The following is a 27,046-nucleotide window of genomic DNA, read 5'->3' as shown; positions in this document are numbered from 1 at the left end:
AACGGAGAAAAAACTCTGGAAAGATGGCAGCTCTTTCAGTATAGTCATATAAGAACAAAATTTCCCCAGACTTGGCTTGTGGCTAGATTGGAATCCGTAAAGAAAACACACTCAAGAAATCTCTCTTGAAGAGGAGGACAGAGGTTTATTTTTTATTTAACAATTTACCCCTTGACACCTGGGAAATGATTAGTTGATGTTTTCAAAGAAGATTAAGTCAGTGTGGTTAATTAACTGTGGTAATCAGGTGACTTAAATCAATTAACTCCTTGTTAACAATTTCCATCAATTTTGTAAATAAATGACTAAATCAGTAAATTGTACTCTTAAGATTAAAGGCTATTTTCTGATTTATTTTTTTGATGACAAATTAGAGTGTTTCCCTCTCATCTCATTCACTCCCTGCCACTCTTGCTCTTAATCATAAGCCAGTTTTAGTTTGAGAGGAGCACACCAGGGAAACTTTTAATATATGGTTTTAAGGAAAAGTCAGGCTTAAGGACACCTTTGCTCCTTCATCTCAGCACATTTGGAAAGAATGATTTAGTGAGAGCAGTGGTTGGGGGTGGGTGTAGAAAGTAATCCTGAAACACACTCTAGGATAAGCTTTTGTTATTAAGTCACTTAATGTCTTGTTTTATTTATTTTTTCTAAGTTAAAACTCGATGAGGGATATAATAAAATGAAACAGGGTTTGGCTCTTAGCTAAAAATAAACTTTAATGGATATCTTACATGCTCTATTTAGAGGGAATTTCACAAAATATTGGGATATATTGATTGCATTCATTTGTAAAGCTTGATTGCGTTAAAAATGCCATACAAATATACAACTAAAATGTTGTTACTTTTTAGAATCTTTATAATAGAAAATTCTCTTCCCTGCTTACATAACTTTATTATGTCTTTGTCTCCAATGAAATATGAGCTGGACAAACTAACACAAGAACAGAAAAGCAAACATCACAGGTTCTCACTCATAAGTGGGAGTTGAACAATGAGAACACATGGGCACAGGGAGGGGAACATCACACACTGGGGCCTGTTGGGGGTGGGGGGCTAGGGGAGGGATAGCATTAGGAGAAATACCTAGTGTAGATGACAGGTTGATGGGTGCAGCAAACCACCATAGCATGTGCATGCTTATGTAACAAACCTGCACGTTCTGCACATGTACCCCAGAACTTAAAGTATAATAATAATAAAAAAAGAAAGAAATATGAGCTGGAAAATTATAAAACCATATTCTATGCCCCTGAATATGCCATTGCATTCTCTGAGGATTTTCATTGTAGGACAGATGATATAGGTTTATTTATGGTTTCTTCAAGAAGGGATATTTGGCATCTTGAATAACTTTTGAGGAGTTAGTAAACATTTATGTATTTGCAAAAATTCTATGCTATGCTCACATTTTATAAAGAGAAAATTTCTATGGCTTCCTTTAAAGTATTAAGGTTAGATTAAATTGTGAAACTGAGCTGAAGCCACTGTTGTAAATTTAAATCACTGGCTGCCAAGCAAAATCCTGGGCTCTTCCTATTATTATAGAAGCTTTCTTGCCATACCCCAACTACCCCTTCCCAACTTCCCTGGACATAGTTAACCTGTGGCCAAACCCTTTCTGGTACTGGGACATGGTCTGGAATCACAGCTCAGAGATTTAGCTCGACTGCTTTCCAGATGTGTACCTCTGAAGCTCTCTGAGCTTCAGTTTCCTGGACTATACAATGGGTGTTAGTAATTTCTACCTTACAGGTACCTGGGAATATTTAAAGGATATTGCGAACATGCAAGGTCCTGGCACTTGGTGAGCATTCAGTAAACATTTGGCCCCACAGGGAACCTGATATTAAATCATTCATGGTTGACCAGCTCTTGGTTAGGTCATGCAGCAAAGCAGCCATCATGCTGTGGTTTTTTCAAATAAAGAAACCACTTGTCAAATTCTCTATCCATAGAAATTGCTGGGGAAAAATACAGCTTTTTAAAGCAGATGAAACTACTAGACAAAAAAATGTTAGAAGACAGGCCTTGTCACCTGCCTTTCTTCCCCCAAGAATGTTTGGTTCTTCACCTCCCAGGTCTTGAAGGCACAGATCCAAATGTAAAGTTGCCAAGAAGTTCAAACGTTGGTGGACCTGGTGTTTCCATTTTAGGTGTCCCGTGCATGCTTTCTGTAACTTGGTTTCATGCAGAACTTGCTGATGATGTCTCTGTAACTCTGAGAACAGGAATGATGGAAGCAGGGGTCTGAGTGGAGGTCAGATGTGTCCTCTGGGCAAGGAGAAGGATTTGCCCAGAGACTACACTTGAAGAGGAGCACTTGATTTTGTGAGAGGTTTTAGGCAGAGCATGTAAGAATCACAGTCAATGAAGAGTTTTCTCTCTTGCAAAAGTTCCTTATTATTTCATGAAACTACAGAAAGGCCAGTGAGATGTTCAATAGGTGAGAAAGCTGTCAAGCTAGACTTGGTTAATAATTACAGTTAAAATAATCACTGATGTATTTCTTTCACACACGTTTATTGTAAGCATATTTTATCAGGAACTGACATGCATAGATGAATAAGACATGCAAATAAACAATTGTGCTACAGGGTGAGAGGTCTATAATAGAAGTTTGGGAGCACAGAAAAGGCAGTGATGTAGTCAACTAGACCTGAGAGGACCAAGGGCCAAGGAAGACCGCACAGATTGCCATTTGAACTGAGTCTTGAAGGAGTTGGGAGAGTGGACTATGGAGGATTTTGTATGTCAATCTAAGAAGTTCGGTGCCTTTGAAGAAATGTAAGCTGGGAAGTACAATGCTCAGATTTTCATTTTGTAAAAAGAATACTTGCTGCAATGAGAGAAAGCAGATGAACTAGTTAAGTTAGAGGATTACTGGGATTATCTGGGTGACAGATGATTAGGGCAGAACTAGACTTGTGCACTTGGAAGTGATGAGAAAAGGAAAGAGTCGCCATGGAACAAAGAGAAAGCATTTATTTGTTGCCGTTTTTGATAATTCTTGTTATTTGTTTTATAAGTTGGTATGTTTTATTTATGGGAATATTAGACATGTCTTTTCAATGTATGTGTATGTTAATTACATTCATAAATATTCAACGGTTTTTTTTTTTTTAATTTTCCTGCCTGAAAAATTTCCAGCTTGCTGTCTGTCTGGGCATAATGTGTGACATTTTCTTTGTTTTAGTTCATTGATTCCTAGTTGGTTCATCTCCCTCAGGGAACGTTTGGAAACATATAGTAGCATTTTTTGATTGTCACAATGCCTGAGTATCCCTGCCAGCATTTAGAGGGCAGAGGACAGGAATGCTAAACCGTTGCAATACACAGGATAGTTCCATACTACAAAGAATTGTCTGGGCTTAAATTGCCAATAGTGCCTCTGTTGAGGGCCCATCTTGGTTGATAGGAAGTGAATAGAGAGGCAGGAAGGGATGCTATTGGTAGTAAGAGTGGTCATACACTGAAACTTATTATATGCCTGATATATAGTCACCATAGCTATAGCATTTTGTTCTTGTGACACTCCAGGGAGGTAGATACCATTACTATTCCCTTTTTACTAATGAGTGAACTGAGGCAGAGTAGGACATTTGGCTCTGGGCCTCACATACTTAACTCTAATACTCTGTTTTTCCACATGCTTTACTTTCTTGTAACTTTAAATTAATAATAAGAGGAAAAGGAGAACCACATTTGCTTTGTGCTTTACAGTTTGTTAAATATCAGAATATACCTCCTGGAAACATTTCTGCCAGTTTAGCAGAATATTGACAAGTTATCACCTCCAAGCATTTTTTAAAATACGGAAAATATTTGATGAAATTTTTTTAAAATTAGGATGCCTTTGTAGATTGGAAGAAACTCTTATTTGATGGAAAAACTGTTGGTGCTCCGTAAATGCCTGGGGAATTGAATTGACTCTGGAGGCACTTAGTGTCTTTAGAGGGTGTCAAAGATCTTGCAAATTTGTTTTAATTTTAATTTTTATTTTTTTACTTCACATAAAAGAGAATCTGCCTCACGTACGATCTTTGTAATTTGAAGACGTGCCAGTGACATTGATGAAGAATGTGACTTTTTCTTGGACATGCCTTGCACTTCCCTGTTTCTGTGCCAGTTCTAGTTTGTTTCCTCTGTGAGGCATCCCCTCCCCTCAGATCCATCTATCTGTAGCTTAAATGCACCTTTCTCTACAGGATCTTTCTTGATATCCACTGAATGTTATCTGAACCTCTCTTATAGCATGTCTCCTCATGCCATGAGATACAATCATTTGTGTATGTATTTTATCTCTTCCTCTAGAAGAGTACCACATTTTGGGAGAGGCATAGAACAGGACCACTGATGCTAAGAGTATGCCTAGCTCCTCTGGTCTCTTGTGTCTGGCACAGTACCAGGCATAAGCATGCACTCAAGAAATTTTTGTTTAATAGAAAGTCAAAAGAACAGCATGTGTTATAGTAAAGCAACTCCATCATGTTGGGGAGGTAATAGGCATGCTCTACTCTGGGCTCCTGTCGCAGAGAGGATTTTGTTTGGCTTGAACAAGACAAACATTTAATTCTCTCTTACATAACCAGCAGTAGAAGGCTGGTCTGGTGGTTCCATGATACCATTAGAGACACAGGCTCCACAGTCCTCTGCTGGTGACTCCCATTCCTGAAGTCACCTCGTTGTCCAAAATGGCTGCTGTAGCCATAGCCATCCTTTCTCTATGCCAGGTAGTGGGATTGCAGAAGGAGAAAGAAGGACATGCCTTCTCTGTCTAAATGAGACTTTCCAGAAGTCCCACACAACACTACTGCTTGCATTTGATCTCATCGATTAAGACTTAGTCCTATGATCACATTTGGCTGAAGTTTGGAAAAAGTAGCTTTTTAGCTCAGCACATAGTTCACCTGAGTAACACTGGGTTCTATTACTGAGGAGAAAGAGGCAAATGAATGTTAAAGTATGCCATGACTGCTCCTGGCCAAAGCTGGTCAGGTGACACTGCACATCTTCTCTTCAGCTTTGAATACCACATTTTGGGAGAGGCATAGAAAATTTGAACCTTATTTGAAAGAGAGAAACAAGAATGATGAGAAAACTGGAAATAATATTATGGGGGAATGATGGAAAAACTGGAAATGTTTCTTTTGGACAAGAGAATAGGGGAACAATGGTTATCTCTCCAAATATTTGAGGAACTATTATATGAAGAAGGATAAAACTTATTCTAAATGACTCTAAGAGATGGGAAAGAAATTGTAGATATATCGTATGCACCAAAAGAATGCTGGAATTTGACTTTAGGGTCACTTTTAACCTTTGACCTTATATAGTACAGATGCATACCATATAGATGTATCCATAAGTTTGTGCTTTTGAGGTTAAAATATTGCTTATTCTCTGGTTACTTCATATTGGAATTCTCTTTACTGAGGGTTGCTATGGTGACAACACCCTTAGCAGTCTGCATTTTGAAAAGCTTTGGACTTTTCCTTTTGTGAGATGTGGTCTCTATGTTTCCCCCATGCTTGGCGTTTTTCAAAATGTCATCAAGTCAGAAACAATTTCCAAATTTATCAGAGTGAAGTGAGGAGAATTTTAAAATTGTAGATACTAATAACAAGGGTTAGTAATTCTATATTGTACAACTCAGTGATTCAATAAATATTGTCACTATCAACTTCTTTGGATTAAGAATAGCTATGTTTAGGCAACTGGTTAGTGTTATTTAGTTAAGCATGTATTTTTTAATTATTACTAAATTTCTTAAACACCCTTGAAATATAATGGTTGAAAATGTCTTAAAAACACAGCTAGTATCAACCAGAGAAATAATTTAGCAAAGAGTTAATTTATTTCACTAAGTAGTGATATATTTTTGAAAGCATGTGGAATAGATGTGTGCCTATAAACTTGACTTTGTGAATTAAGTTTTATTTTTCTAGTTCAGTTTTACCTTGAATATGGATATGTTGTTGTTTTGTGAATCTTAGACATCAGAAAGATTTAGTTGGGAAGAGAAGTAATAATGTAAAATAAAAGTAATAATAAAATACTCAAATTTCTGTATTAAATTAGCTTTTGGGGGAATTAGCTACATAATTAGGTTATTTTAATAGATTTTCAAACTGGGTTGCAGATGATGAATATAGAAGAGCTGTATGTATACATAAACTCTCATATAAGCAAATATATATGAAGCAAAAAAAAAACCCTGTAGAATTGAGAGGGAGACAATATTTGGAGTTGAAAGGATCAGAAAACACTGGCCTAAAAATAGTATCAGTAATCAATTTTTATTAAACACTTACTGATATGCCAGACCCATAATCCTCACTCTACCCTCATATTAATGTTATGAGTAAGAGCTCTTATTATCTCCGTTTTTAGATGAGGAAACTGAGGCACAGAAATTAAAATGGCTGTCAGATAGTTAGTAAGAGGTGGAGCAGTGGTTTGAATCCCTAGCATATGACTAGAAGGACTTCACCCTGGACAGTTACTTGGCTTCTAAGCAGTCTTCGCGTGCTCTTCCCCTTCCTTGCCCTTCTGTAATATTATAGTAGTTTCCCAGTATTATGCAGCATCTGGCTATTCAGACTTTGTCTCTTAACCTTCTGTGGAAAAGCTGTTGACTTTTAGACATGCTGGGCAGAATGGAAGAAGGAAAATACAGACTGTTATACTTGGAGAAATAATGATTTCATATGTAACAGTAGTTGAATCAATAGGTGGACAAATTTATTGAAACTTCTTGAGTTAATCCAGTGATGGTAAACAAACACATGGCCAAATGAGCACTCTATAAAGCATGCCTTCTGGAATGCATATTGTCTTGTCTTGTCTTTTTCCTTCCTTCCTTCCTTCATTCCTTCCTTCCTTCCTTCCCTCCCTCCCTCTTCCTCCCTTTTTCTTTTCTTCTTTCTTTCTTTCATTCCTTCTTTCTTTCCTTCTTTCTTTGTCTCTCTCTCTTCCCTTCTTTCTTTCTTCCTTCCTCCCTTCCTTCCTTTTCTTTCTTTCTTTCTTTCTTTCTTTCTTTCTTTCTTTCTTTCTTTCTTTCTTTCTTTCTTTCTTTCTTTTTCTTTCTCCCTTCCCTTCCCTTCCCTCCTTCCTTCCTTCGTTCTTTCTTTTCTTTCTCTCTTTCTTTCTTTCCTCTCCTCCCCTACTCCCTCTCTTCCTGCTTCCCTACTTCCCCCCCATTTCTTTTTCTCTTTCTTTTGCTCTGGGTTTGCTCTGTCAGTCAGGCTGGAGTGCAGTGCAGTGGCATGATCATAGCTCACTGCAGCTTCAAACTCCTGGGCGCAAGCGATCCTCCCACCTCAGCCTCCTGAATAGCTAGGACTACAGGTGTGCACCATCATCACACCTGGTTAATTTGTTTTGTTTTTGTAGATACTGGCTCTCACTATGTTGCCCAGGGTGGTCTCAAACTCCTGGGCTCAAGCGATCCTCCTGCCTCAGCCTCCCAAAGTGTTGGGATTATAGGCGTGAGCCACCATACCTGGCCTCAAGTCTGTTTCTTGATCAGTAAGCCTGGTAATATTGGGCTGTCTTGTGTGCATATATGTAGATGTACCTGCATACATACACATATATTCCACTTTGGGTGGAATGGATGGATCTTTTGTTTCCAGTGGAAGGAGTTCTTTGAGTTACAAATAGTAGAATAAGGGCTTTCAGTTTAAACAGAACCCACATGAGTGTTTCATTAATCATGTTCACGTGTTAATGGATTCTCTTGAGGCCTTTGGAGTCATTGCTTTTGCAATATTTCCTTAGGGCCTTTTTCTTCAGTCCAGATTAATCTAAAATACATTGCACTGACCCAGAGATGTCACCAAATTCTCCTGAAAAGCCCTTTGACTGTATTTGGGCTGGCCTGTGCTTTTATGGAAAAATGCTATCTCACTGCTGATGAGGTTTCTGGCATTAGCAAAGATGGCCTTATACATGGTACCACAACCTATGTGGTACGATGTTAGGAGCCCTGATAAGATACTCTGTTCCCCTACAATCTGCTCCATCAAGCCGGTGAGGAAGGTATGTAGGCATTAGGAATGCCTAAAATGCCACAATTAGAAAATTCATTCCTTGGAGGGCTTCTGTTTTCTGCTGAAAGTGCAAACACCCGTAGAAGGCTTTAAGAATCTCTCAAACCTTCCCGTGAATAAGTTCACCTGGGAGCAGATTTTTGGGGTCAGGGTCATGAGCCATGAAAACTCTGGCCATGTCATGGGGATCTGAGGGAGAGAGAAGGAGAGGATTTTTAGACAGCGGTGGGGGAAGTCAGGCGGAGGTGGGACCATTTAACTAGATAAGGCTCTAATCGTCTCATTCCTGGACTATCAGAACAGCCTTTTAAGTTTAAGTTGCTTTTCCCTCTTTGTAACCTTACCCACCAAACTTTGTGAAGTGTTGAGTGCTTATAGTAAACAGAGTGAACATAACTCTTCCCAGGAAAGAACTGGCTGACTTTAGTTTCTTGGTTTCTGGAAGGAGATGGGATAGTTGTATTGGCTTGCTTGAGGATAGCCAAATGGTTGTGGACAAGAGGGCTTGTTTCCTGACAAGTGTTATTCTGCCTTAAGAATACAAAGATAAATGGTCTACCAGAGCTTCAGTACCTGTTTATTGCGTTGCATTTAGTTTGGAGTGTTTGCTCTAGCAGTGGAGAATACTTTGGAGGGTGGTAAGGTCTCTCTGTTTCATTACTGGAAAAGAATAGGAGTGGGGTCATGGTAATGGGGTATTTCATTCCTCTATGCGTGTGTGTGTGTGTGATGGAGTCTTGCTCTGTCACCCAGGCTGGAGTGTAGTAGCCCAATCTCAGCTCACTGCAGCCTCTGCCTCCTGGTTTCAAGTGATTCTCCTGCCTCAGCCTCCTGAGTAGCTGGGATTACAGGTGCATGCCACCACGCCTGGCTAATTTTTTTGTATTTTCAGTACAGATGGGGTTTCACCATGTTGCCCAGGCTGGTGTTGAACTCCTGACCTCCAGTGATCCAACTGCCTCAGCCTCCCAAAGTGCTGGGATTACAGGCATGAGCCACTGCGCCTGGCCTCATTCCTTCGTTTGCAGGGGCTGGATGTCTAGGTTTATGGAAATCTATTCTCATTCAAACAGAAATAAGGTAACAACTTAAGATAATAAAGTTTTTCTTTGAATGAATTAGAAAGGCATTATTGTATGTTATTTTAGTCAAAGAATATTTTTGCATTTATTGCATTCTTCTGTTATATAAGAGAAAGTTTAGAGAATTAGGATAGTGAATATTTTTAATGCTTTTTTTTTTTTTTTTTTTTTTTTGAGATGAAGTCTCACTTAGTCACCCAGGCTGGAGTGCGATGGCACTATCTTGGCTCACTGCAACTTCTGCCTCCTGGGTTCAGGAGATTCTCCCAGCTCAGCCTCCCAAGTAGCTGCGACTACAGGTGCATGCCACCATGCCTAGCTAATTTTTTGTATTTTTAGTAGGGATGGGGTTTTGCCATGCTGGCCAGGCTGGTCTTGAACTCCTGACCTCAAGTGATCCACCCACCTTGGCCTCCCAAAGTGCTGGGATTATAGGAGTAATCCACCACACCTGGCCTTTAATGCTTTTAGGAAAAATTTGAAATTCTTTTAAACGTGGGACCTGGAGAATCGCTGAACTTCCTTTTTTTTTCTTCTATTGAGACAGGATTTCTCTCTGCTGTCTATTCTGATTATGGACTCCTGAGCTTAAGAGATCCTCCTGCTATGGCCTCCCAAAGTGCTGGGGTTACAGGCATGAGCTACTGTGCTGGCCAAACTTTTTGAATGGAAAACTTTTTAGCTTGGTTTCAGTTGATTAATCCTCAATTTCTTTATGTCCTTAATTCTATGGCTTATGCCAAGGCATGAGTTGAGGTCAACAGAAATCCTTTTATGATGATAGAAAGATAACGATGTCCAAGTTTAATGTACAGTATAATGACTTAAGGTCAATTCTGGGAAAGCCTGTATATTTATCATCAATTTCTTTTTGGTGATGGAATTATACACCTACAGTATTTCATGTAAAACTCCAGAGGATCACCTGAAATATGAATGATTTACAATAGACAAAATAATAAAAATGCTCATTGTAGGAAAATAGAAAAATATATAAACAAGAAAATAAACATAAAAATGCATAAACAAGAAAATAGCAAGTTGGGAGCAAGCTTGCTTTTGACTCTAGTTTGACCTGTGTTTCTCAGAATAAATCTTGATTTTCACTCTTGCCCTTGACCGAAGACTGGGCCAGTGGAGGCAACCACCACCATCTGTGCTTTCAGTGTTGAGCATCCTACCAAGCAAGGTGGCTTAGATTTTGAAAGTTTTCTCTCAGTCAGATAGTAGGGGAACAACTCTTAGAATGTTAGAATTAGATGAGTAGTGGGAATGCCCTGGAAGGAACCACCCTTCATGGAGGTACAGCTGTGCTTCAGGCATTGTGCCAGAGGTTTACAGGGACCTCTTTAATCCTCGCCGTAACCTGATTTTGCAGGTCAGAAATTTTGTACGTAAGAAAACTGCATACTGTATCAGTTTAAATTCAAGTTCATCAAGCTAAACCAGTTTGGTAACAAATATTTATTGAGTGAAGGTTAGTGGTAAATGAGACACAAACAGTTCCTGCCCTCATGGAACTTAGAGTTTGGAATGACATAGGGACAGTCAGTGCTTTGCCAGAGTTGAAAGCCATGCGTCTCTTGGCTTTCTGGCGATTGCTTTTTCCATTGGTATTCTTATTTTAGCCATTCTTACTGAATTTAATTTAAATTTTACTTAATTATTATAATGCCTATGGATCCATGTTCTGCATATTAGCTCACTCATACTCATCCAAGACTGTAACTATAGGTACCCAACACCCAGAATTGAGATGGCCACTGAAAACTCTATTCTTGACCAACACTCTCTAATATCATTTTATTTTCTTTAATTGCCTTTGTAAAAAGTATAATACAAACAAAACTCCAGTAAGCAAATGGCTTTAATTATTTGTGTGTCAGTTAGTAGAGATTTTATTGTATATATTTTCTGGTATAGTTTATTGCTGAAGCCATACTTCTTTTTAGCATTAACATTCTAAAATTTTATATTTATAATAGTGACAAAGGTTTTTACTGTAATTACTAATGATATTTAAAACACAGATTAGGCAAAATCTTAGGAAATATACCCTGCTTTTTTTCCTTCCATTTCTGGCAATCATTGCAGTTAAACTTGTAATTTTATTCATGTTGCTATTAATATGGGGACATTATAAATTCATCATGTCTGTGCAGAAACCTGAACACCACTTTATCACACGTGGGTATCAGTTGGTGACAATGTAATATTGTTGATTCTGTGTCAACAAGCTATTGAATTGTTTCAAGTCATCACAATCACATTATAATGTGAAGTGATAACATTGACAGAGCCTGAAAGTGGTTTGGAGACCTCCTCATGCTATTTGAGCCCAGGCATAACAAACCAGGGCCAAAGGACTCCTGGTGCAAAGATAACCTGCTGGTGAGGCATGTTCTGAAGTTCTTTTTGCTCCATCTGTTAAAAGCAATGCAGTAGGGGAGACACAGGAAGTTTAATGTCATTCTACCATGAGAGTATTTGCAAATATAATAGGTCCTTCTTTATAGATTTACAAGGCAATGATTTGGCATTACATTTGTTTCTGTATAGGGAAATTAAAATCATGATTATGCTATATTAGCAAATTGCTTATAAAACAAATTACAATTTTTGATTGTAGGATAAGATGTACTGTTGTAGTCCCCTCCCTCCCTCCCTCCCTTCCTTCCTTCGTTCCTTCTTTCCTTCCTTCCTTCCTTTTCTTCCTTCCCTCCTTCCTTCCTTGTAGATCTCTTTGTCATCTTTTGGACATCATCTTAGTTTCACACATATATTCTAACACATCATATATAGTTCATTTATTGAGGGTAGGCTGGGTACTAGGAGGTCCTGTAACAGGCCCTGGGAATACAGAGGTCGCTTAGTCTCATCTGTTCTGTTCCTTATATTTCATATATCCAGGTCGTGGCAGGAGAATTTTGAACTTTCTGCTTATAAAATCCTTTCCAAGGCATAACTTGTCACTAAAGGGGAAAAATGCAAAAATATTGTGTAAAACATCAGCAAAACCAGTTTTTAAAGAAGAGAATGACATATTACATTTTTATTAAAAATGTTGACTTCAGTTTACTAGATGATTAATTATCAGTACTTACTGCCCAAGAAAAGGCTTTTAAACTTATTGTTGGAAATCTTTTGGCACTCTTGCTGCACAATATTTCTTAATAGTTTAAGAAAATTCTTACTCTGTTGGCAGAAGCCATACATGCCCATCACTAAATGGTCAAGGTTGAGGCATGCCTGTGTGTGCAACTCAGCTATTCATCTAACGAATGATCTGTGGATAAAGTTTAGTGTTTGTGTGAATAACAATGCAATGAGCCTCACCATCACCAAGCATAAACATTTCTGATAAGAGTTGTCATCAGAGTTGCTTATTGATGTTGAAGCATTGGTTTCGTTAGAGTAAACTATGTATATATATGTGTATGTGCATGTACGTATGTGTGTGTGTATATATATATGTATATACCTGATCTCTACTTTCTGAAAATTTACACATTTAGAATGGGAGGTTATTTAGTTTCTAGCATGTAACTTGTGACTTATAAACCCACTTAGCAATTACATACTGCTTCAATCTGAATTTGGGCCATAGCTAAATAAGGGTGAGTTGCCATTTTGTACCAAACTGAGGTTAAGGTGCAAGATGCCAGGTGTCATTTAAACCAAGGTTAGGATGCAAGATGCTAGGTCTCATGAAATTTAGTGTCTGGACACTGATTGCTAACCTTGACATCTCTCCTTTCTGCCGTCTTTTTCTCTGTCTCCCTTTTTCTTTTTCTCCCTATTTTTGCCTCTTCTCTCTCTTCTCGTTTCTTTAGAGCTTGTTGTTACTATTGCAATAGTCAAGAACTAAATAACATGGAGTTAGGGAGAAGGAATACAGCAAGGTGTTTATAAGATTCAGTCAAGAAGGTCCATTTAGTAGTTATAAATAATTTAGCCTATGACTATGGGGAATTACCAAATCTACCAAATGAGAGTCAATTTCTTCTCTTCTTGTTGCTATTGTCATAATTTGCAGTATCAAACTATTGTTCACTTGATAACCTGGTGATCTAATCTGATTATTAAGATGACCAAAATGAAAGTGATGCTTATAGCTTTCACATATCCATGTCAGTTTGATTATGGTTCAACACTTGGACCTAATTAATCAGGAAAACCCTAATTTGATGCTGTCTATCAATGCTAGTCTGAAACACCATTCAAAAGCCTTAAGCAAGAAAGCTGCCTTTCTAAAGTCTCTCTTGTCATTTATTTCTCATGAATGTCCATTTTCTTTTTTAGTGTTTGATTCCACTCAACCATTTTCCAGTAATTTATATTGCTAATCAAAAAGCCGTATAGGAATTCTCTGGGTGACTGGGACTGGAAATGTGCTCTGAAATGGGAATGATTTGTAGTTTTTGCACAGGGTGTGTTAAATCATGAGGTGCTGAAGGGCATGTTATTCTTGTAAGTAGTTTGATTCATTGGGTCCTTATTTACCTGGGCAGGCAGGCCATCTTAAATTTTCTTCTGTTTGGATAGTGTTCTTTTTAACATCCTGTAAGTGTAGCTCTTTTACCATGAAAGATGTAAATAACCAGTTAGTCTCTAGTGGGGATTGGGGGCAGAGGAGAAGAAAGTCTTGGGCTTAGTTTCCTTCCATGTGTAGGGAAGGTTCCTCTCCAGGAACCTCAGTGACTTAGCTGATAAAGGAGGCACTGCATGAGCTATTCAGGGGGAGCACAGAAAAGACTGGTACAAATACACTTTCAGTGCTTTGATGCTGGCTAACAGGAAGTTTTCATTGCTCAGCGTTCTTGGTAAAAACTTGGACATTGTTTTGAATGTTTGAGCGCTTAACTGATTGTCAATTTATATTTTTAATGTTTTGTGAGTGTATGCAGTTGGGATGGGGAGAGGACATTTGGAGAAATTATTTTTTTGCTCTGATAATGAATACGGACAGGAAAAGTTTGCACCATAACGCAGAGGTGCTTATGACTGTTTTTCATAGCCACAATCCTTTACATTAATGATGAACTACTTGAGGATTTCAGATGCTTGTGTTTTTCTAGTGTGGTCCCCTCCCCTTGAAGGGGTAGACCTGTGGACGTGTGATGGAATGGAGCATTCCAGGGTGAAACAGGCCTTCCTGGAAATTAGATTCTTTATCACACTCCCAGGGGAGTTCATTTCAAGTTGCTGGTACTAGCAGCTGCAGCGTGAGATTGCCCAATCCTAGGTGCTCTTATTGATGGGTGGGAAGGAGTGGGATTGCTGTTTAAGAAATTTTATTATCTTTAGAAGGGAAGAATGTATTATTTTTTTTTTTAGATGATCTCTTTCATGTGGGCTAAGATAATTTTGAGCTCTGACTGTCCAAGCTGCTTAGAGGTTCTGAGTTGCTCTCCACTGGGGGTGGTACTGCCACTCTCAAGCGGCATAGATGTGCCTGGGAGTGTTTTTGTCACCGTGATGTGGGGGAGCACTACTGGTGTTCCACAGGTGGGGGCCAGGGATGATGTACACACTGCTTTGACCAGGACAGTTCTGCAAGATGAGTAATTGTCCCACCCCAAATGGCGATAGCGTCCTCTGAAGAACCTCTGAGAAGTGTGGCTTTGCTTATAATGTTCTGTAGTGCTGATGGACTGCCTGATGTAGAGGTGAGAGGTGCATAATGAAAAAACAAGTGGGATGTAAGAGCCTCGGGGGAGAAAGACAGGTGACTAGTGTTTAAATGGAAATGGAGAAGGGTAGCTCAGTTATAAATGGCTCAGTTTAAATCTCTCATTGCTCAGAATTGAGAGGCTGCTCAAGTAGTACATCTCATTCTGCTGCCATTTGGTTATTGGAAAGGCACTTTATTTTAATTACTAAGCAAATATTTAAGTAATCTTTGAGATCAACTATCTTGAGAGCTGACTGGATTCTGTGGCCTGGATACTCAGACACGTCCAGCTTGGAGAGGATGGTGGGGGCTGGTCACTAGGATGTTGTTGGCAATGCCCTAAGGCAGTGGTCCCCAAGCTTTTTGGCACCAGGGACTGGTTTCATGGAAGACAATTTTTCCATGGACAGCAGGGTGGTGGTGGGGGAGGGATGGTTTCGGGATGACACTGTTTCACCTCAGATCATCAGGCATTAGATTCTCATAAGGAATGCACAACCTAGATCCCTCTCATGTGCAGTTCACAACAGGGTTTGTGCTCCTATGGGAATCTAATGCAGCCACTCATCTGACAGGAGGCGGAGCTCAGGCAATAATGCTCACTCACCCGCCTCTCACCTGCTGCTGTGTAGCCTGGTTCCTAGCAGGCCATGGACCAGTACCAGTTTGTAGCCCAGGGACTGGGGACCCCTCCCTCATGGAAACTGTTCGTAGTTTGCCATGCAAGCGGACCTGCTTTGGATGCTTCTGGGGCAGCTGGAGGGGCTGCAAGGTGAGACCCTTCTCTGCTAGCAGCCTCTTGCCTGCACCTACCAGCCTGCTCACTGGGCTCAGGGTTGGGGTGAGGTTCTGGGGATTGAAGTGGAGCTCCAAGCTCTTTTCATGGTCAAAGTCTGTATGCTAGTTCAGGCTTTACCTACTCAGAGTGATCTTCACTTTTAATGCAGTTATTGTCTGAGTAATCACCCTCATACTCATTTGATAGGCACTCTTTGGCTTGGCACTCAAAGCTCTTTTCTCCCCATCTTCTCAGCCTTGTTTCCTACCACTCTCCAAGAGGTCACCACTGCTTGGGTCATACTTATTAGACCCTCACCCATGCTAAGCTTCTGTCAAGTTTTTGTTCTTTTTTTTTCTTAGAGACAGGTTTCACCATGTTGGCCAGGCTGGTCTTGAACTCCTGGCCTCAAGTGATCTGCCTGGCATGGCCTCCCAAACTGCTGGGATTACAGGCGTGAGTGATCATGCCTGGCCTGTCAAGTTGTTTTGACCCTACACACAAAGCCTGGTCTTCCTCTTCACCTTCCCAAATCCTGCTCATTCATAAAGACCCAGTGTAGTCTTATAATTCTTTGTGAAGACTTCTCTGATGACACCGGCCTGCAGTGTTATTTTTTTTCGCCAAAGCCAGTTAGTTTTTATTCTCTCCATTGCTTATTTGGAACCAAATTGTCTGTTGTCAGAGGCATAGCTTTGGAATCAGACTGCCTCAGTGTAATTCTGTGCTCCACTACCTACTAGCTGTGAGATTTGTTCAAGCCTTGTTGTCCTCATCTATGAAATGGGGCCATTGATACCATCTCACAAAGCTGTTGTGAGGATAAGTAAGGTAATGCATGGGAAGCACTTAAAATATTGCTGGCAAGTTCTGGGTGAACAAATGCTGTCATTTGCTTTGCAGGACATGAAATGATGAAATAAGTACAGGCTCTGGAGTCACACAGGTCCTGGGGCTAAATCAGACTTTGACATTTTCTACCTTTGTGGCCCTCGGGGGAGTTGGTTAATGTCACTGAAGCTCAGGTTCCCCTTCTATTAAATAAGTATAAATCTCACATCATATAGTTCTGAGAGGATCCAGTGAATATGTATAAAGCTTTATATATTGTATAACACATAGTAGGTACTCAGTAAACAATATCAGCTGTTGTTATTGCATGGATATTTAATTTATAACATATAAATCACTTTTGCCCCCAATAAACTTATAGGCTCTGTCAAAAAAGGACCATATCTTATTTTTCTTTTTTCTTCCACTGATCCTAGGACAATTGCATATAGTAGTTATGAATTATTTGTGGCTTTAGTGAATCTGGCATCATATTCTTTTGGTCCTTATTTATTTATTCATTTATTTTTGCACTTAAATGATGTGTCTACATGATAATGCATCAACTTGCATTGTGGGTTTTGTCCCCAAATCTTTGACTTCTTGAAATGTCCTTATAGTATTGTTTTGCTCTAAGAAAACATCAGGGCTCTGAATCAATAATTGGGACAAAGCAGTCTATTCAGTGGTTTGTAAACTGGATTAAAAAAAAAACCAAAAGAATTCCTGCCACCTATTTGGTGATCTGTAAGGAAAACCAGACAGTTAAAATGTTGCACAGAAAGAGACTAGCAGGTTGGTTTGCTGTTCCTGTCTTGTTTCAGTTTCATTAACTGAATCCTTGACTATTCTATCAATTTGACACTAGATAAGGTAGGGTGCTCCATACAATTTGTTACCCTTGGCTATCATCACTATAGTGTAAAGTTTTGGAAATAAGCAGGTGACCCTAAATCTTCAAAAGGGGACTGGCCTTGTTTATGTGGGCAAGGTATGGGAATTGTAGTAAACTGTCAGCCAACTTATGAATATCAGAAGTATGTCTATCCATACCAAAGGAATCAAAATTAAGTACAGAAAAAGTGAAGCAAAAATTATGGATCAGTTAAGGAATTGCCTCTTAAATTTGTTTGTTTCTTTGAGTTCAGTGAAGGTGGAACTATTAAAATGTGATTTACTCATACACATTTTTAAAAAGAGGACTGTACCTCCTCAGGTAGACCAAGTGTTTGGAAGGACCAGCATGTGTTAAGAGGATCTAGCGGGGAAATAGGATTTGCCATAGAAATTACCTTACTCTGTTAACTTTGGACAATGTTCCATTGACTACCACTTGTCTTCGTCTTATAAGAATAGAATTTATGGAAGGAGAAAGAAACTTACAAGGAACGGGTAAAAGAATGAAACTGCTATTAATATGACTCAATGTTTTTTTCTGTCTTTTTTTTTAAAAAAAAAAACTTCTAGATATTCCCCTTTTTTCAGATTATTCCAGATTCCATTTTTCTTTCTATGGATTTAAGATGGTAAATTTCTATTTAAAGTCTCATTGTTTGCTCTGATAGCTTTCTATATCTCTGATATATAATGGTCTCAGCAGGCTGAGTTTTACAAAGAGAATTCTACACTTCCTGACGAACATGCATTAGCTATTCCATAAGCACCCGGTGCTGTGCCAGAGGCTGTAAATGACACAGAGGAATGTTCTCAATCCAGCGTTGTTCCTTGCTGTGGAAAACAAACAGGCAAATGACTTCTCTTCTCTGGGCGCTATCTGTTACTCTAATATCTTATCTTAACACATTCTTAGTCCAACACTTACCCAGGAAGCTTGGGATATGGCTACTTATGAAGAAAGGATTACTCTTTTTTTTTTTTCCCCCTAGCTTTGGGATCTTTATGAGGTTGGAAAACAAGTTTATTCCTATGTCTAATAAAATTTTACTACCGATTTCAAAACGCTTAAATTTTTTTTTGCATTGCTTTCAATTGCTGCAATTTTTCCTAAGCCCAATAATTTTTTAATGCTATGTTAGTCACCAAGTAAACTACTCTTTTTCTCCAACTGAAGTATATGAGCACTATGGATTCTATGCCAGCCCAATAATGAACTCAATTAATGTTAATTGAGAGCAGCTTTGGGGGAAAAATATCAGATTTTTACATTCATTCTTGAGTTTAGTGAAATAAACTTTTTTTTTTGGTGAAAGGGAACATAGAGTAGTGGTCAAGTGGCACGAATGCTGGAATCAGAGCTGTCAGATTCAAATCCTTGCTTTGCACATATTTGCTGTTGGATCTTGGGCAAGTTCCGAATTGCTCTGTGCTTCAATTTATTTATTTGAAAAATATTCATAATAACAGCATCTATTTCATAGGGTTATTATGAGGATTAAATGAGCTAATGTTGGCAGAGCACTTAGAATGGTGCATGCCATTTAAGTGCTATATGAGTACTTCTTTTCATCTTTGCACCATCTATTCTGATTCATGGGACAGACAGGGGTTAGTGCTGGAGAGATAGGGTGTTCATTTGGTTCTGATGGTTCCTTTGTGATGATTGCCTGGTTCTTAACAAAAGGTTTTTATTTCAATGTGGATTGTATTTTCCTCCTTTCCTCCTTGGTTTTTACTAGAGGGATTTTTTTTTTTTTTTTTAAATCAGGCAGCCCCCAAACCAGAGAGGCTCCTGGAGAATGTTTTAAAGTTACATAAATGATTGTTTGCAAGATTACTTCTTGGCTAAAACTGGATTGGTTGAATGTGGCAGTTTCGAGACTATTTTCTGAACAAAGTTTTAAAGCTGGCTCTATGTAGATTTTTTTTTTCTCCCTGTGGGTGGCTCCAGTGTATGAAATCATCCCCTTAGCTTTTTTTTTTTAAATCTTCAAATAAATAACAAAATGTAGATAATATCTAGATAAAACTTTTGGAGGGCTTGTGAGTAAAGGCTACTTATTTAAAACAAAACACTCAAAATAAATTGCATATAGACTAATTGAAGTAAGGGGCACCTGCAATTCTTATTAGACCTAATCTAGACCTTTTCACTAGTGGTTTATTTTTGGTTTATTTTTAAACAACACATATTCCCTTTATGAGAGAATGAGCTTCTGAGGCCAGTGAAGCATTTTGGCTGATTGCTGAGAGGTCACCCAGCAATGATAAAGTATTAGTTTGTTTTTTCTGGAGAGATATTTCCAAACAATAGTCGTTTGGGAGTTATAAACAGGCATCGAAGTTACTACTGAAAAGGTGAATTTGACAAATGAATTATAGATCTGTTGATAAATTGAGTAAATTGGATTTGATATGTTAGATAATGGAGTGAGGAGATCAAGTGTGAAAATCACTACCTATAAAAATTACTTAATTGCAACATTTCCCCATCAGTTTCATTTTTTATATGTGTGATTTTAAATAATTGACTTTGAAGTGTTTTATAAAATGACTTCTGGGTCTCTATTTTGTGTTCTTTTCATGATGTGTTTAACTTGGTATTTTAGTTTGGCAAAAACAAACAAATCCCCCCACCCCACTCCTCAAAAATGGGACTTGTAATAAAAGTTGCTTAAGAAATAGCATTAATTATATATATTTTCAAAACAGGCAATATATATTGTTCTGATAATTTCCTCCTAAATACTCAGTCTCTAAATTTATACTTTTCTTTTCTCCATAGCAATATGAAACTGTCTGTAAGAGGACTGTTCTTTATGATTGTTATAATTTTTCAACCAGAAGATACTACCTTTACAACCTCAGATACTAAGGGAGACAAATGTACTGAACTTACAAATGTATTATGTTGGATTACTAACAATAGACCTAATTGATAAAAGTGATTTAATATATGTTGTGTTAATAGCTAAACCTCCAAAGCCCCTAATCTCCCATGGAAATATTGCTTTGTAGAACAAAATCCAATGAGAAGTTCTGGGATTCCAGAGTGAATTTGTACATTCCTTAGGGGCATTTTTGCAAGGGAGGTTGTTGTGTTTTAAAGGTAGTTGATAAGAGACCTGCACCACCAACCCCAGACCTGCACCACCAACCACCATCATGCATTAGTCTATAGAAGGTATTTGGGTGTACATACTCCTGTACCACTCGGTACCACCATTTAGCCAAGCGAAGTTTCTGACCATTTGCAGCATACATTATAAATCAGGATGTCACTACCAGACAATCAGATTTGAACATTCCATGAACAAAGTAGCCTATATACCCTAGAAATAGATCACTTAACTATGTTTATGTCATGCTGTTGATATGCCTGCATTTACACAAATCAGGATAGCACATTGCTTATTTAGTTTAGGAGTAGGTAATTGATCTGTATATTTACCTAATTTTGGTTAATTAGCCAAAAATTGAAATGGGTAATTTAGCATGATTGCTTAAATACATGGGGAAGATATAATTATTCTTCCAACTGCAAAAATTTCTCCTTTATCCCTTGGGTTTGTGAAAGAATAAAATAATTTTGAGTCTTCTCTAAGTGGGGCTGGTAGTGGCTGCTTTCTTTGAAAAATTTTTCTATGTGGCACATAATGCTTGGGAAGGTCACTGGCCAGGTATTTGGGGAACTTTGTCCCTTGGGGAGACCTAGGAAAATCACAGGATATATTAGTTCAGTGAAGTGAGCTTGTTTAAGTTATATTGTCCTTCCAGTATCACTAGGGACTATCACTGCCACTTGGGGTGTCAACTTTTGGTGTCAAGTTTGTATACTCTTGTTGGCTGCAGAGATTTTGTTTTGTTTTGTTTTTGGCTCTTTGGTTTAAAAAAATTGTTTGCAGAGATGAGCTTATAGATCTGGCAAGTTATAAGTTAATTTTTAAAAATTAAGACAAAATATTAGTCTGAATCTAAGAATGAAAGGCCATAACTTGCTATATATGATTTAGTAATAAAAAATCACTTAAAAAATAAGGTGAGGAACTCAAAAAAGTATAGTCAAGCAAATGAAAAGTTACTCACGATGTTATCAATCAGAGATAACCACTGTTAACATTCTGGTCTTTTTTACGCTTTTTTTTTTTTTTTGCATATGTAACTCTGTTTTCAGTAAAAATTTACGTCCTTGTGTTTGTTACATTAAATTATAAGTATTTCTCTAAGTACTTAGAATTTCTCCATAACCATTTTTTAAGTTACTAATATGTCAATATAAAGATGTAAAAAAATTTAATCCTTTTATTGTTGGACATTTAGGAGGTTTGCAACTTCCTTTGTTATAAATAATGTTGTGATGAAAATCTTTATACATAAATCTTTGTCTGCTTCTTTGATTAGTTCCTTAGGAAAAAAATCCTTGAAGTAAAAGTACTAAATTAAAGATCAAGTATTTTTAAAAAGCAAGATCCGTGTTGTCAAACTGCTTTCCCAATGAGTTCCATCAAGGTACACACTGATCAACTGTGTATGAAAATCACTTTCTTCCCACGGATGTTCAAATAAATATTTTTATATTATCATTGGGAGAATGTTCATCTAATTTTCTAATTTGCATTTCTTTGATCTAATTAGTTGAATAATTTTTCATTTTATCAAAAATTTATATTTCTTCGGTTAAATATCTGCATGGCATAAGTTTTTAAAATTTCGGTCTATTATTGCAGAATGTGACAGTGCGCATTTTCGCTGTGGAAGTGGGCATTGCATCCCTGCAGACTGGAGGTGTGATGGGACCAAAGACTGTTCAGATGACGCGGATGAAATTGGCTGCGGTAAGTGAGGAGGGGCCAGGCTAAGTTCTATTTTGAGTAACATAAGTGCTTCGTGGTGATTTCAGCTGTAACAAAGAGAAGAGCTATGCCTTTTAGCGACAGAGCCAGGGCTGGGCCCAAGTCTTTTGAGATCTGTGTGGTTGAATAGAGAACTGATGGCATTAACAATATTTTCACTCCCTTCTGAGGTAGGGGTTCAATTCACATTGATGATAGAACATCAGTTTCTTTCTCACCCTTATCCCTTGACCACAGCTTTGATATGGAAACATATCTGGGTGCAGTTTTTTGGAGTCTGTAAGTGATTATTTCTAATATTCACTCTGTGAATTTTGTGTACCCACAAGAACAAACAAAAAATAATGTTATCTGAACTACTGTGATTTGTAAGTCAAAGAGGAGTCCATTTTTATGTAAAGGATGTAGAATAACTTGTGTGAATTACCGTACAGAAATCACAGAATTGGTTAGTGCGATTTATGTTTTTAAGAAATTCTAGTTTTAAAAAATTTAAAAAATACGATAATGTAGTAAACTTCAAATCTAATTAATTATAAAATGACTTTCACATTCATTTTGTCATTTAGTTTTCTCACTAATCTTCTGAGGTCAGTTTCAGATTAGTAAATTGAGACTTGGAGAAGTTAAGTCATTTATTAAAGTTCTTACAGTTGGTAAGTCTATGCACAGATCCCATTGCTCTTCCCAACTTCCCATAGGTGATCAATCATACATCTGCAATTTCCTTCATCCCAGCAGGTGAACTAATGAGGGTTATCTTTCAAAAATCAGGAAAGCAGGTGAAAAATTTTTGTTTTGAATTGTTGGCCATCTTATGGCATACCATAGCAGTCAAACTTTGGTGTGTCATTTAGATGACAACGCATTTGAAAATGGGAGGAAGGGTAAGGATGGGGTTCTGTACAGTGCTCCTCAAATGCTCATGCACAAATGGATCACCCAGGAGCTCATTAAAGTGCAAATTTAGATTCCATATTTTGAGGTGGGACCTGAGCTTCTGCGTTTCTATAAACTTCCTGATGATGTTGATGCTGCTAGTTTGTGGACTGCACTTTGAACAAGCGACTAAACTATATTTGTAGAGACACAATCATGTGCTAACTATTTGCCTCCTCTGGGCTTACTGAGTTCATTTTGATTAAACAATAAAAGCAAAAAGGCAAGGGAAGTGTATCTGGGGTAAAGGAATAAGTGAACAGCTATGCCAACAACTCTTCAGAGATTGTTACCTGTATTATATTTCATTGACCTGTAAAAATAATAACAATAACAACAATATCAATGACGATAGTGATAGCAAGTAACATTACATGGCGCTTTCACATACATTATTTAACTTATTTTTCACAACAAACAGTGAGATGAGTATAGTCCCCATTTTATGATGCATACATTGAGGTTCAGAGAACCTGCCAAAGATCTTAAAGGAAGTAAATCATGGAAATAATAATTATTTGATTCTGGGTTTTCTTTCCCAAATCTCATGAATTTTCCAGTTCATCATGATACTTTACTATTAGTTATTATGAAACAAATAGTTTAACAGTAACTCACAGTTAATGTTTACTTGAATGAAGCTTTTAATCTAACACCTTTACCATAATTTGTGTGTATGTGTGCTGTTTGTTTTATTCTCTGTGTTTTTAAGTTGCTTTGGTTCATGAGTTTGTTGTGATGCTGTTGCTGAGCTTATTTGACAGTGAACTCTGACTGGCATCCACAGACTCTAGTATAAGGGTTGTTTACTATTTGCCTTCAAATAAATTGAGCAGGAGTTGACATGATACACTCTTCTGGAACAAGCATTGCTTGCTAGTATAATGGGGAGGATGATTGCCATAATGAGTCCTCTTTTGGTTTGTTTTAGCTGTTGTGACCTGCCAGCAGGGCTATTTCAAGTGCCAGAGTGAGGGACAATGCATTCCCAACTCCTGGGTGTGTGACCAAGATCAAGACTGTGATGATGGCTCAGATGAACGTCAAGATTGCTGTAAGTGTTTGGAGAGGAATCTTGCTTTGGCTTTGTGGACGCCTAAAACCCAACCTGTCGCAAAGAAGTTACACACAATGGGATGATTCTTTATAAATGTGGAGCAGGGCCTTAAATCATAAGGGAACCTATGCCAGCAATCTCATTCAGGGGTTGGATGATATTGAAAGTACGGATGTACTGAAGAATTATGAATATACCCCAGCAATTCGGAAGTGAGATAGGTTCCCAATCTTTAATTTTGATTATGTTATGCTCAAGAAAGGAACCAAATATTTATTGGAGTGTATAGCTGGGTGTCTTCATGTGTGTGGTTGACAGCTGAATGAGTCCTTTGGCTCTGTGGCATACTTTGTATTCAAACCTTCCACTCCTTCTTCCCCAATATTAAATTCTCTTCTTTTTGACTGAGTGGAAGTAGGTAGGTTTGTTGGAGGGCTTCTTGGTGGTTACTTCAGTGACTGCTGCCACAGCCACCATAGGGAGAGCTTGAACAAGAAAGAAAATAGTAGCGATGAAGCGGATCTTGGCAACTGCGGCATCCCTGGACATTGAGGGGGTTTGGTTCAGTAACCTGGAAAAAACCTTTAAATTCTAATTTCTTTGGAATCAAACTGGAAAAGACTGTTTTAATAGGTCTAACTATAATTTTATTTTATTTATTTTTATTTTATTATTATTTTTAGAGTCAGGATCTCACTCTCTCACCCAGGCTGAAGTGCAGTGGTGCGATCACAGCTCCCTGCAGCCTCAAACACCTGGGCTCAGGTAATCCTCCTGCTTAAGCCTCCTGAGTAGCTGGGACTATAGGTGTGCACCACCATGCCCAGCTAATTTTTAAATTTTTTGTAGAGACACGATCTTGTTACGTTGCCCAGGCTTGTCTGGAATCCTGGGCTAAAGTGATCCTCCTGCCTTGGCCTCCCAAAATGTTGGGATTATAGGCATGACCCCCCCATGACTGGCCTGAAAATAATTTTAGATGAGAGTAATGTTGGGTAAATATAAGACGGCGACCTATGAGCAATTTGTCTATCACATGTATCATTCCATTCCTTTCTCTATTAAGGATATTTGTATAATTTAAAATCATTCTTGTATCATTGTGGATGTTTTTGGCTGCAAGGAAAGAAAACACAACTCAAAAAAGTTAAACAAAAAGGGGATTTATTATCTCACATAATAAGAAGCCTAACTATAGGATTGTTCCAGGGTTGATTAATTCCCAGCTCAGAAATATTATCCAGTTTTTTCTCACTTTTTTGCTCTGCCATATTTATCCTATTGGCCTTTCTTGATTGCATAAAAGCTACTCAGGTCTCAAAATTTGCATCCTGAAGGCCTGACATTCTCTCAGGCAGAGAGGAGGTTCTTAATAGGTAGATACTAAATGCATAAATGATGGGTTGTTCATCTTTAGGCTATATAGTTTTGAGTCTATTTTCTCTTACTCCTCTCACAGAGTGGGAAGAAAGCTGAGCTTTATTTTGCGATTCAATGTGTGGTGGATGACCCTTTGCTAATAATAATACTTTACAGAGGGGATTGGAACTACTAAGGGCAACTGCTTGGGAAAAGAGACTGGAGATAAGTTTATAGCAGTCATTTAAAAACAATATTGCATATAATTTTAAATGACTATAGATTTCACGAGGCAATTCTCCCATTTTTAATGATATAAAAATTCTCCATTAGATATCTTTTAACCACAAACAAAATATGCCACCTCTGTATTCACTAAAGTTACCAGATAACTCCTGATTGCCAATGGGCACTTTTCCTTCCTTCTCACACTGGATGGGCGTTCAGATTGCACTTGACTCTGGAGATCATTCCTCCTTCTTGACACCACTCCCTTGGCTGCCATGACTCCCAGCAGTCCTGGCTCTCTTTTGAGCTGCTTTGGTCATTCCATTTTATTTTCCTCTTCTACTCAGCCCTTGAGTATTGGTGTTGCTCAGAGCCCTGCCCTGAGCAGCTTTTCTTATTCTGGACACTCTCAGGATAGTCTCACCATTCTCATGACTTTAGTGACCCTCTGTGGCCTGATGAGACTTAAATCTGTGTTTACAACCCAGATTTTTGCCCACACTTGAGTCTTGTATACTCAACTACCTTTGGACCTCTGCAAGTTGCCTTGAACTCAAGGTGTCCCAACTGAAAATAATCATCTTCCCTCCTGAACTGGATTTTCGTTCTATATTTGCTAGTCTACATATTTTATCTTTATTAATAGAAATATCATTTAACCCACTATGAGGCACTGGCAGAAAATACAAAATCAGTCTTAAACTATTGGAAATAGGCAGATGGAGGCTCTCTTACTTGTTGAATTTGTGAAACATATTTCATAATGAAAGTATTTTATTAGATGAAGAAGAAAGATTGCTGTAAGTGACAGGAAAGATATAATCAATGAATATGAAAAGGCTATCACAATCCCCTAGGCACCCACGCTAGAAGCTTGGAGGTTATTCTTGATTCCTTCCTCTTTTTCACTGCCCACATTGAATCACCAACTCCTGCCTAATTTGCCTCATAAATATTTCTAAAGTTAATCTCTTCATTTCTCTCTCTTTTATTTTTATTTTTTGGCAAGGACAGATTTTTTTTTTTTTTTGAGACAGGGTCTTGCTCTGTTGCCCAGGCGGGAATGCAGTGGTGCAATCATGGCTCACTGTAGCCTTGACCTCCTGGGCTCAAATGGTCCTCCCACCTCTCAGCCTCCTGAGTAGCTGGGACTACGGGTGCATGGCACCATACCTGGCTAATTTTGTATTTTTTTTTTTTTGTAGAGATGGGGTTTTCCCATGTTGCCCAGGCTGGTCTCCAACTCCTGGCCTGAAGTGATCCACCCACCTTGGCCTCCCAAGTGCTGGGAT

The 27,046-nt window shown here is 38.3% G+C and overlaps 1 protein-coding gene across 2 annotated transcripts in view; it reads left to right on the top strand.

Annotated features, from left to right (window-relative positions):
* LRP2 (LDL receptor related protein 2) overlaps positions 1–27,046 on the top strand; it is a 225,542-nt gene that overhangs the window by 17,164 nt on the left and 181,332 nt on the right. For both annotated transcript variants that reach the window (XM_031008678.3, XM_055379127.2), the window contains exons 2-3: positions 22,046–22,153; positions 24,042–24,164. In XM_031008678.3, the coding sequence (XP_030864538.2) occupies positions 22,046–22,153; positions 24,042–24,164 (231 nt within the window). The remainder of the gene's footprint in view (positions 1–22,045; positions 22,154–24,041; positions 24,165–27,046) is intronic.

This window comes from Gorilla gorilla, chromosome 11, assembly GCF_029281585.2.
Source record: "Gorilla gorilla gorilla isolate KB3781 chromosome 11, NHGRI_mGorGor1-v2.1_pri, whole genome shotgun sequence".
Classification (NCBI taxonomy): domain Eukaryota; kingdom Metazoa; phylum Chordata; class Mammalia; order Primates; family Hominidae; genus Gorilla; species Gorilla gorilla.
This window is presented reverse-complemented; position numbering and strand designations above follow the sequence as displayed.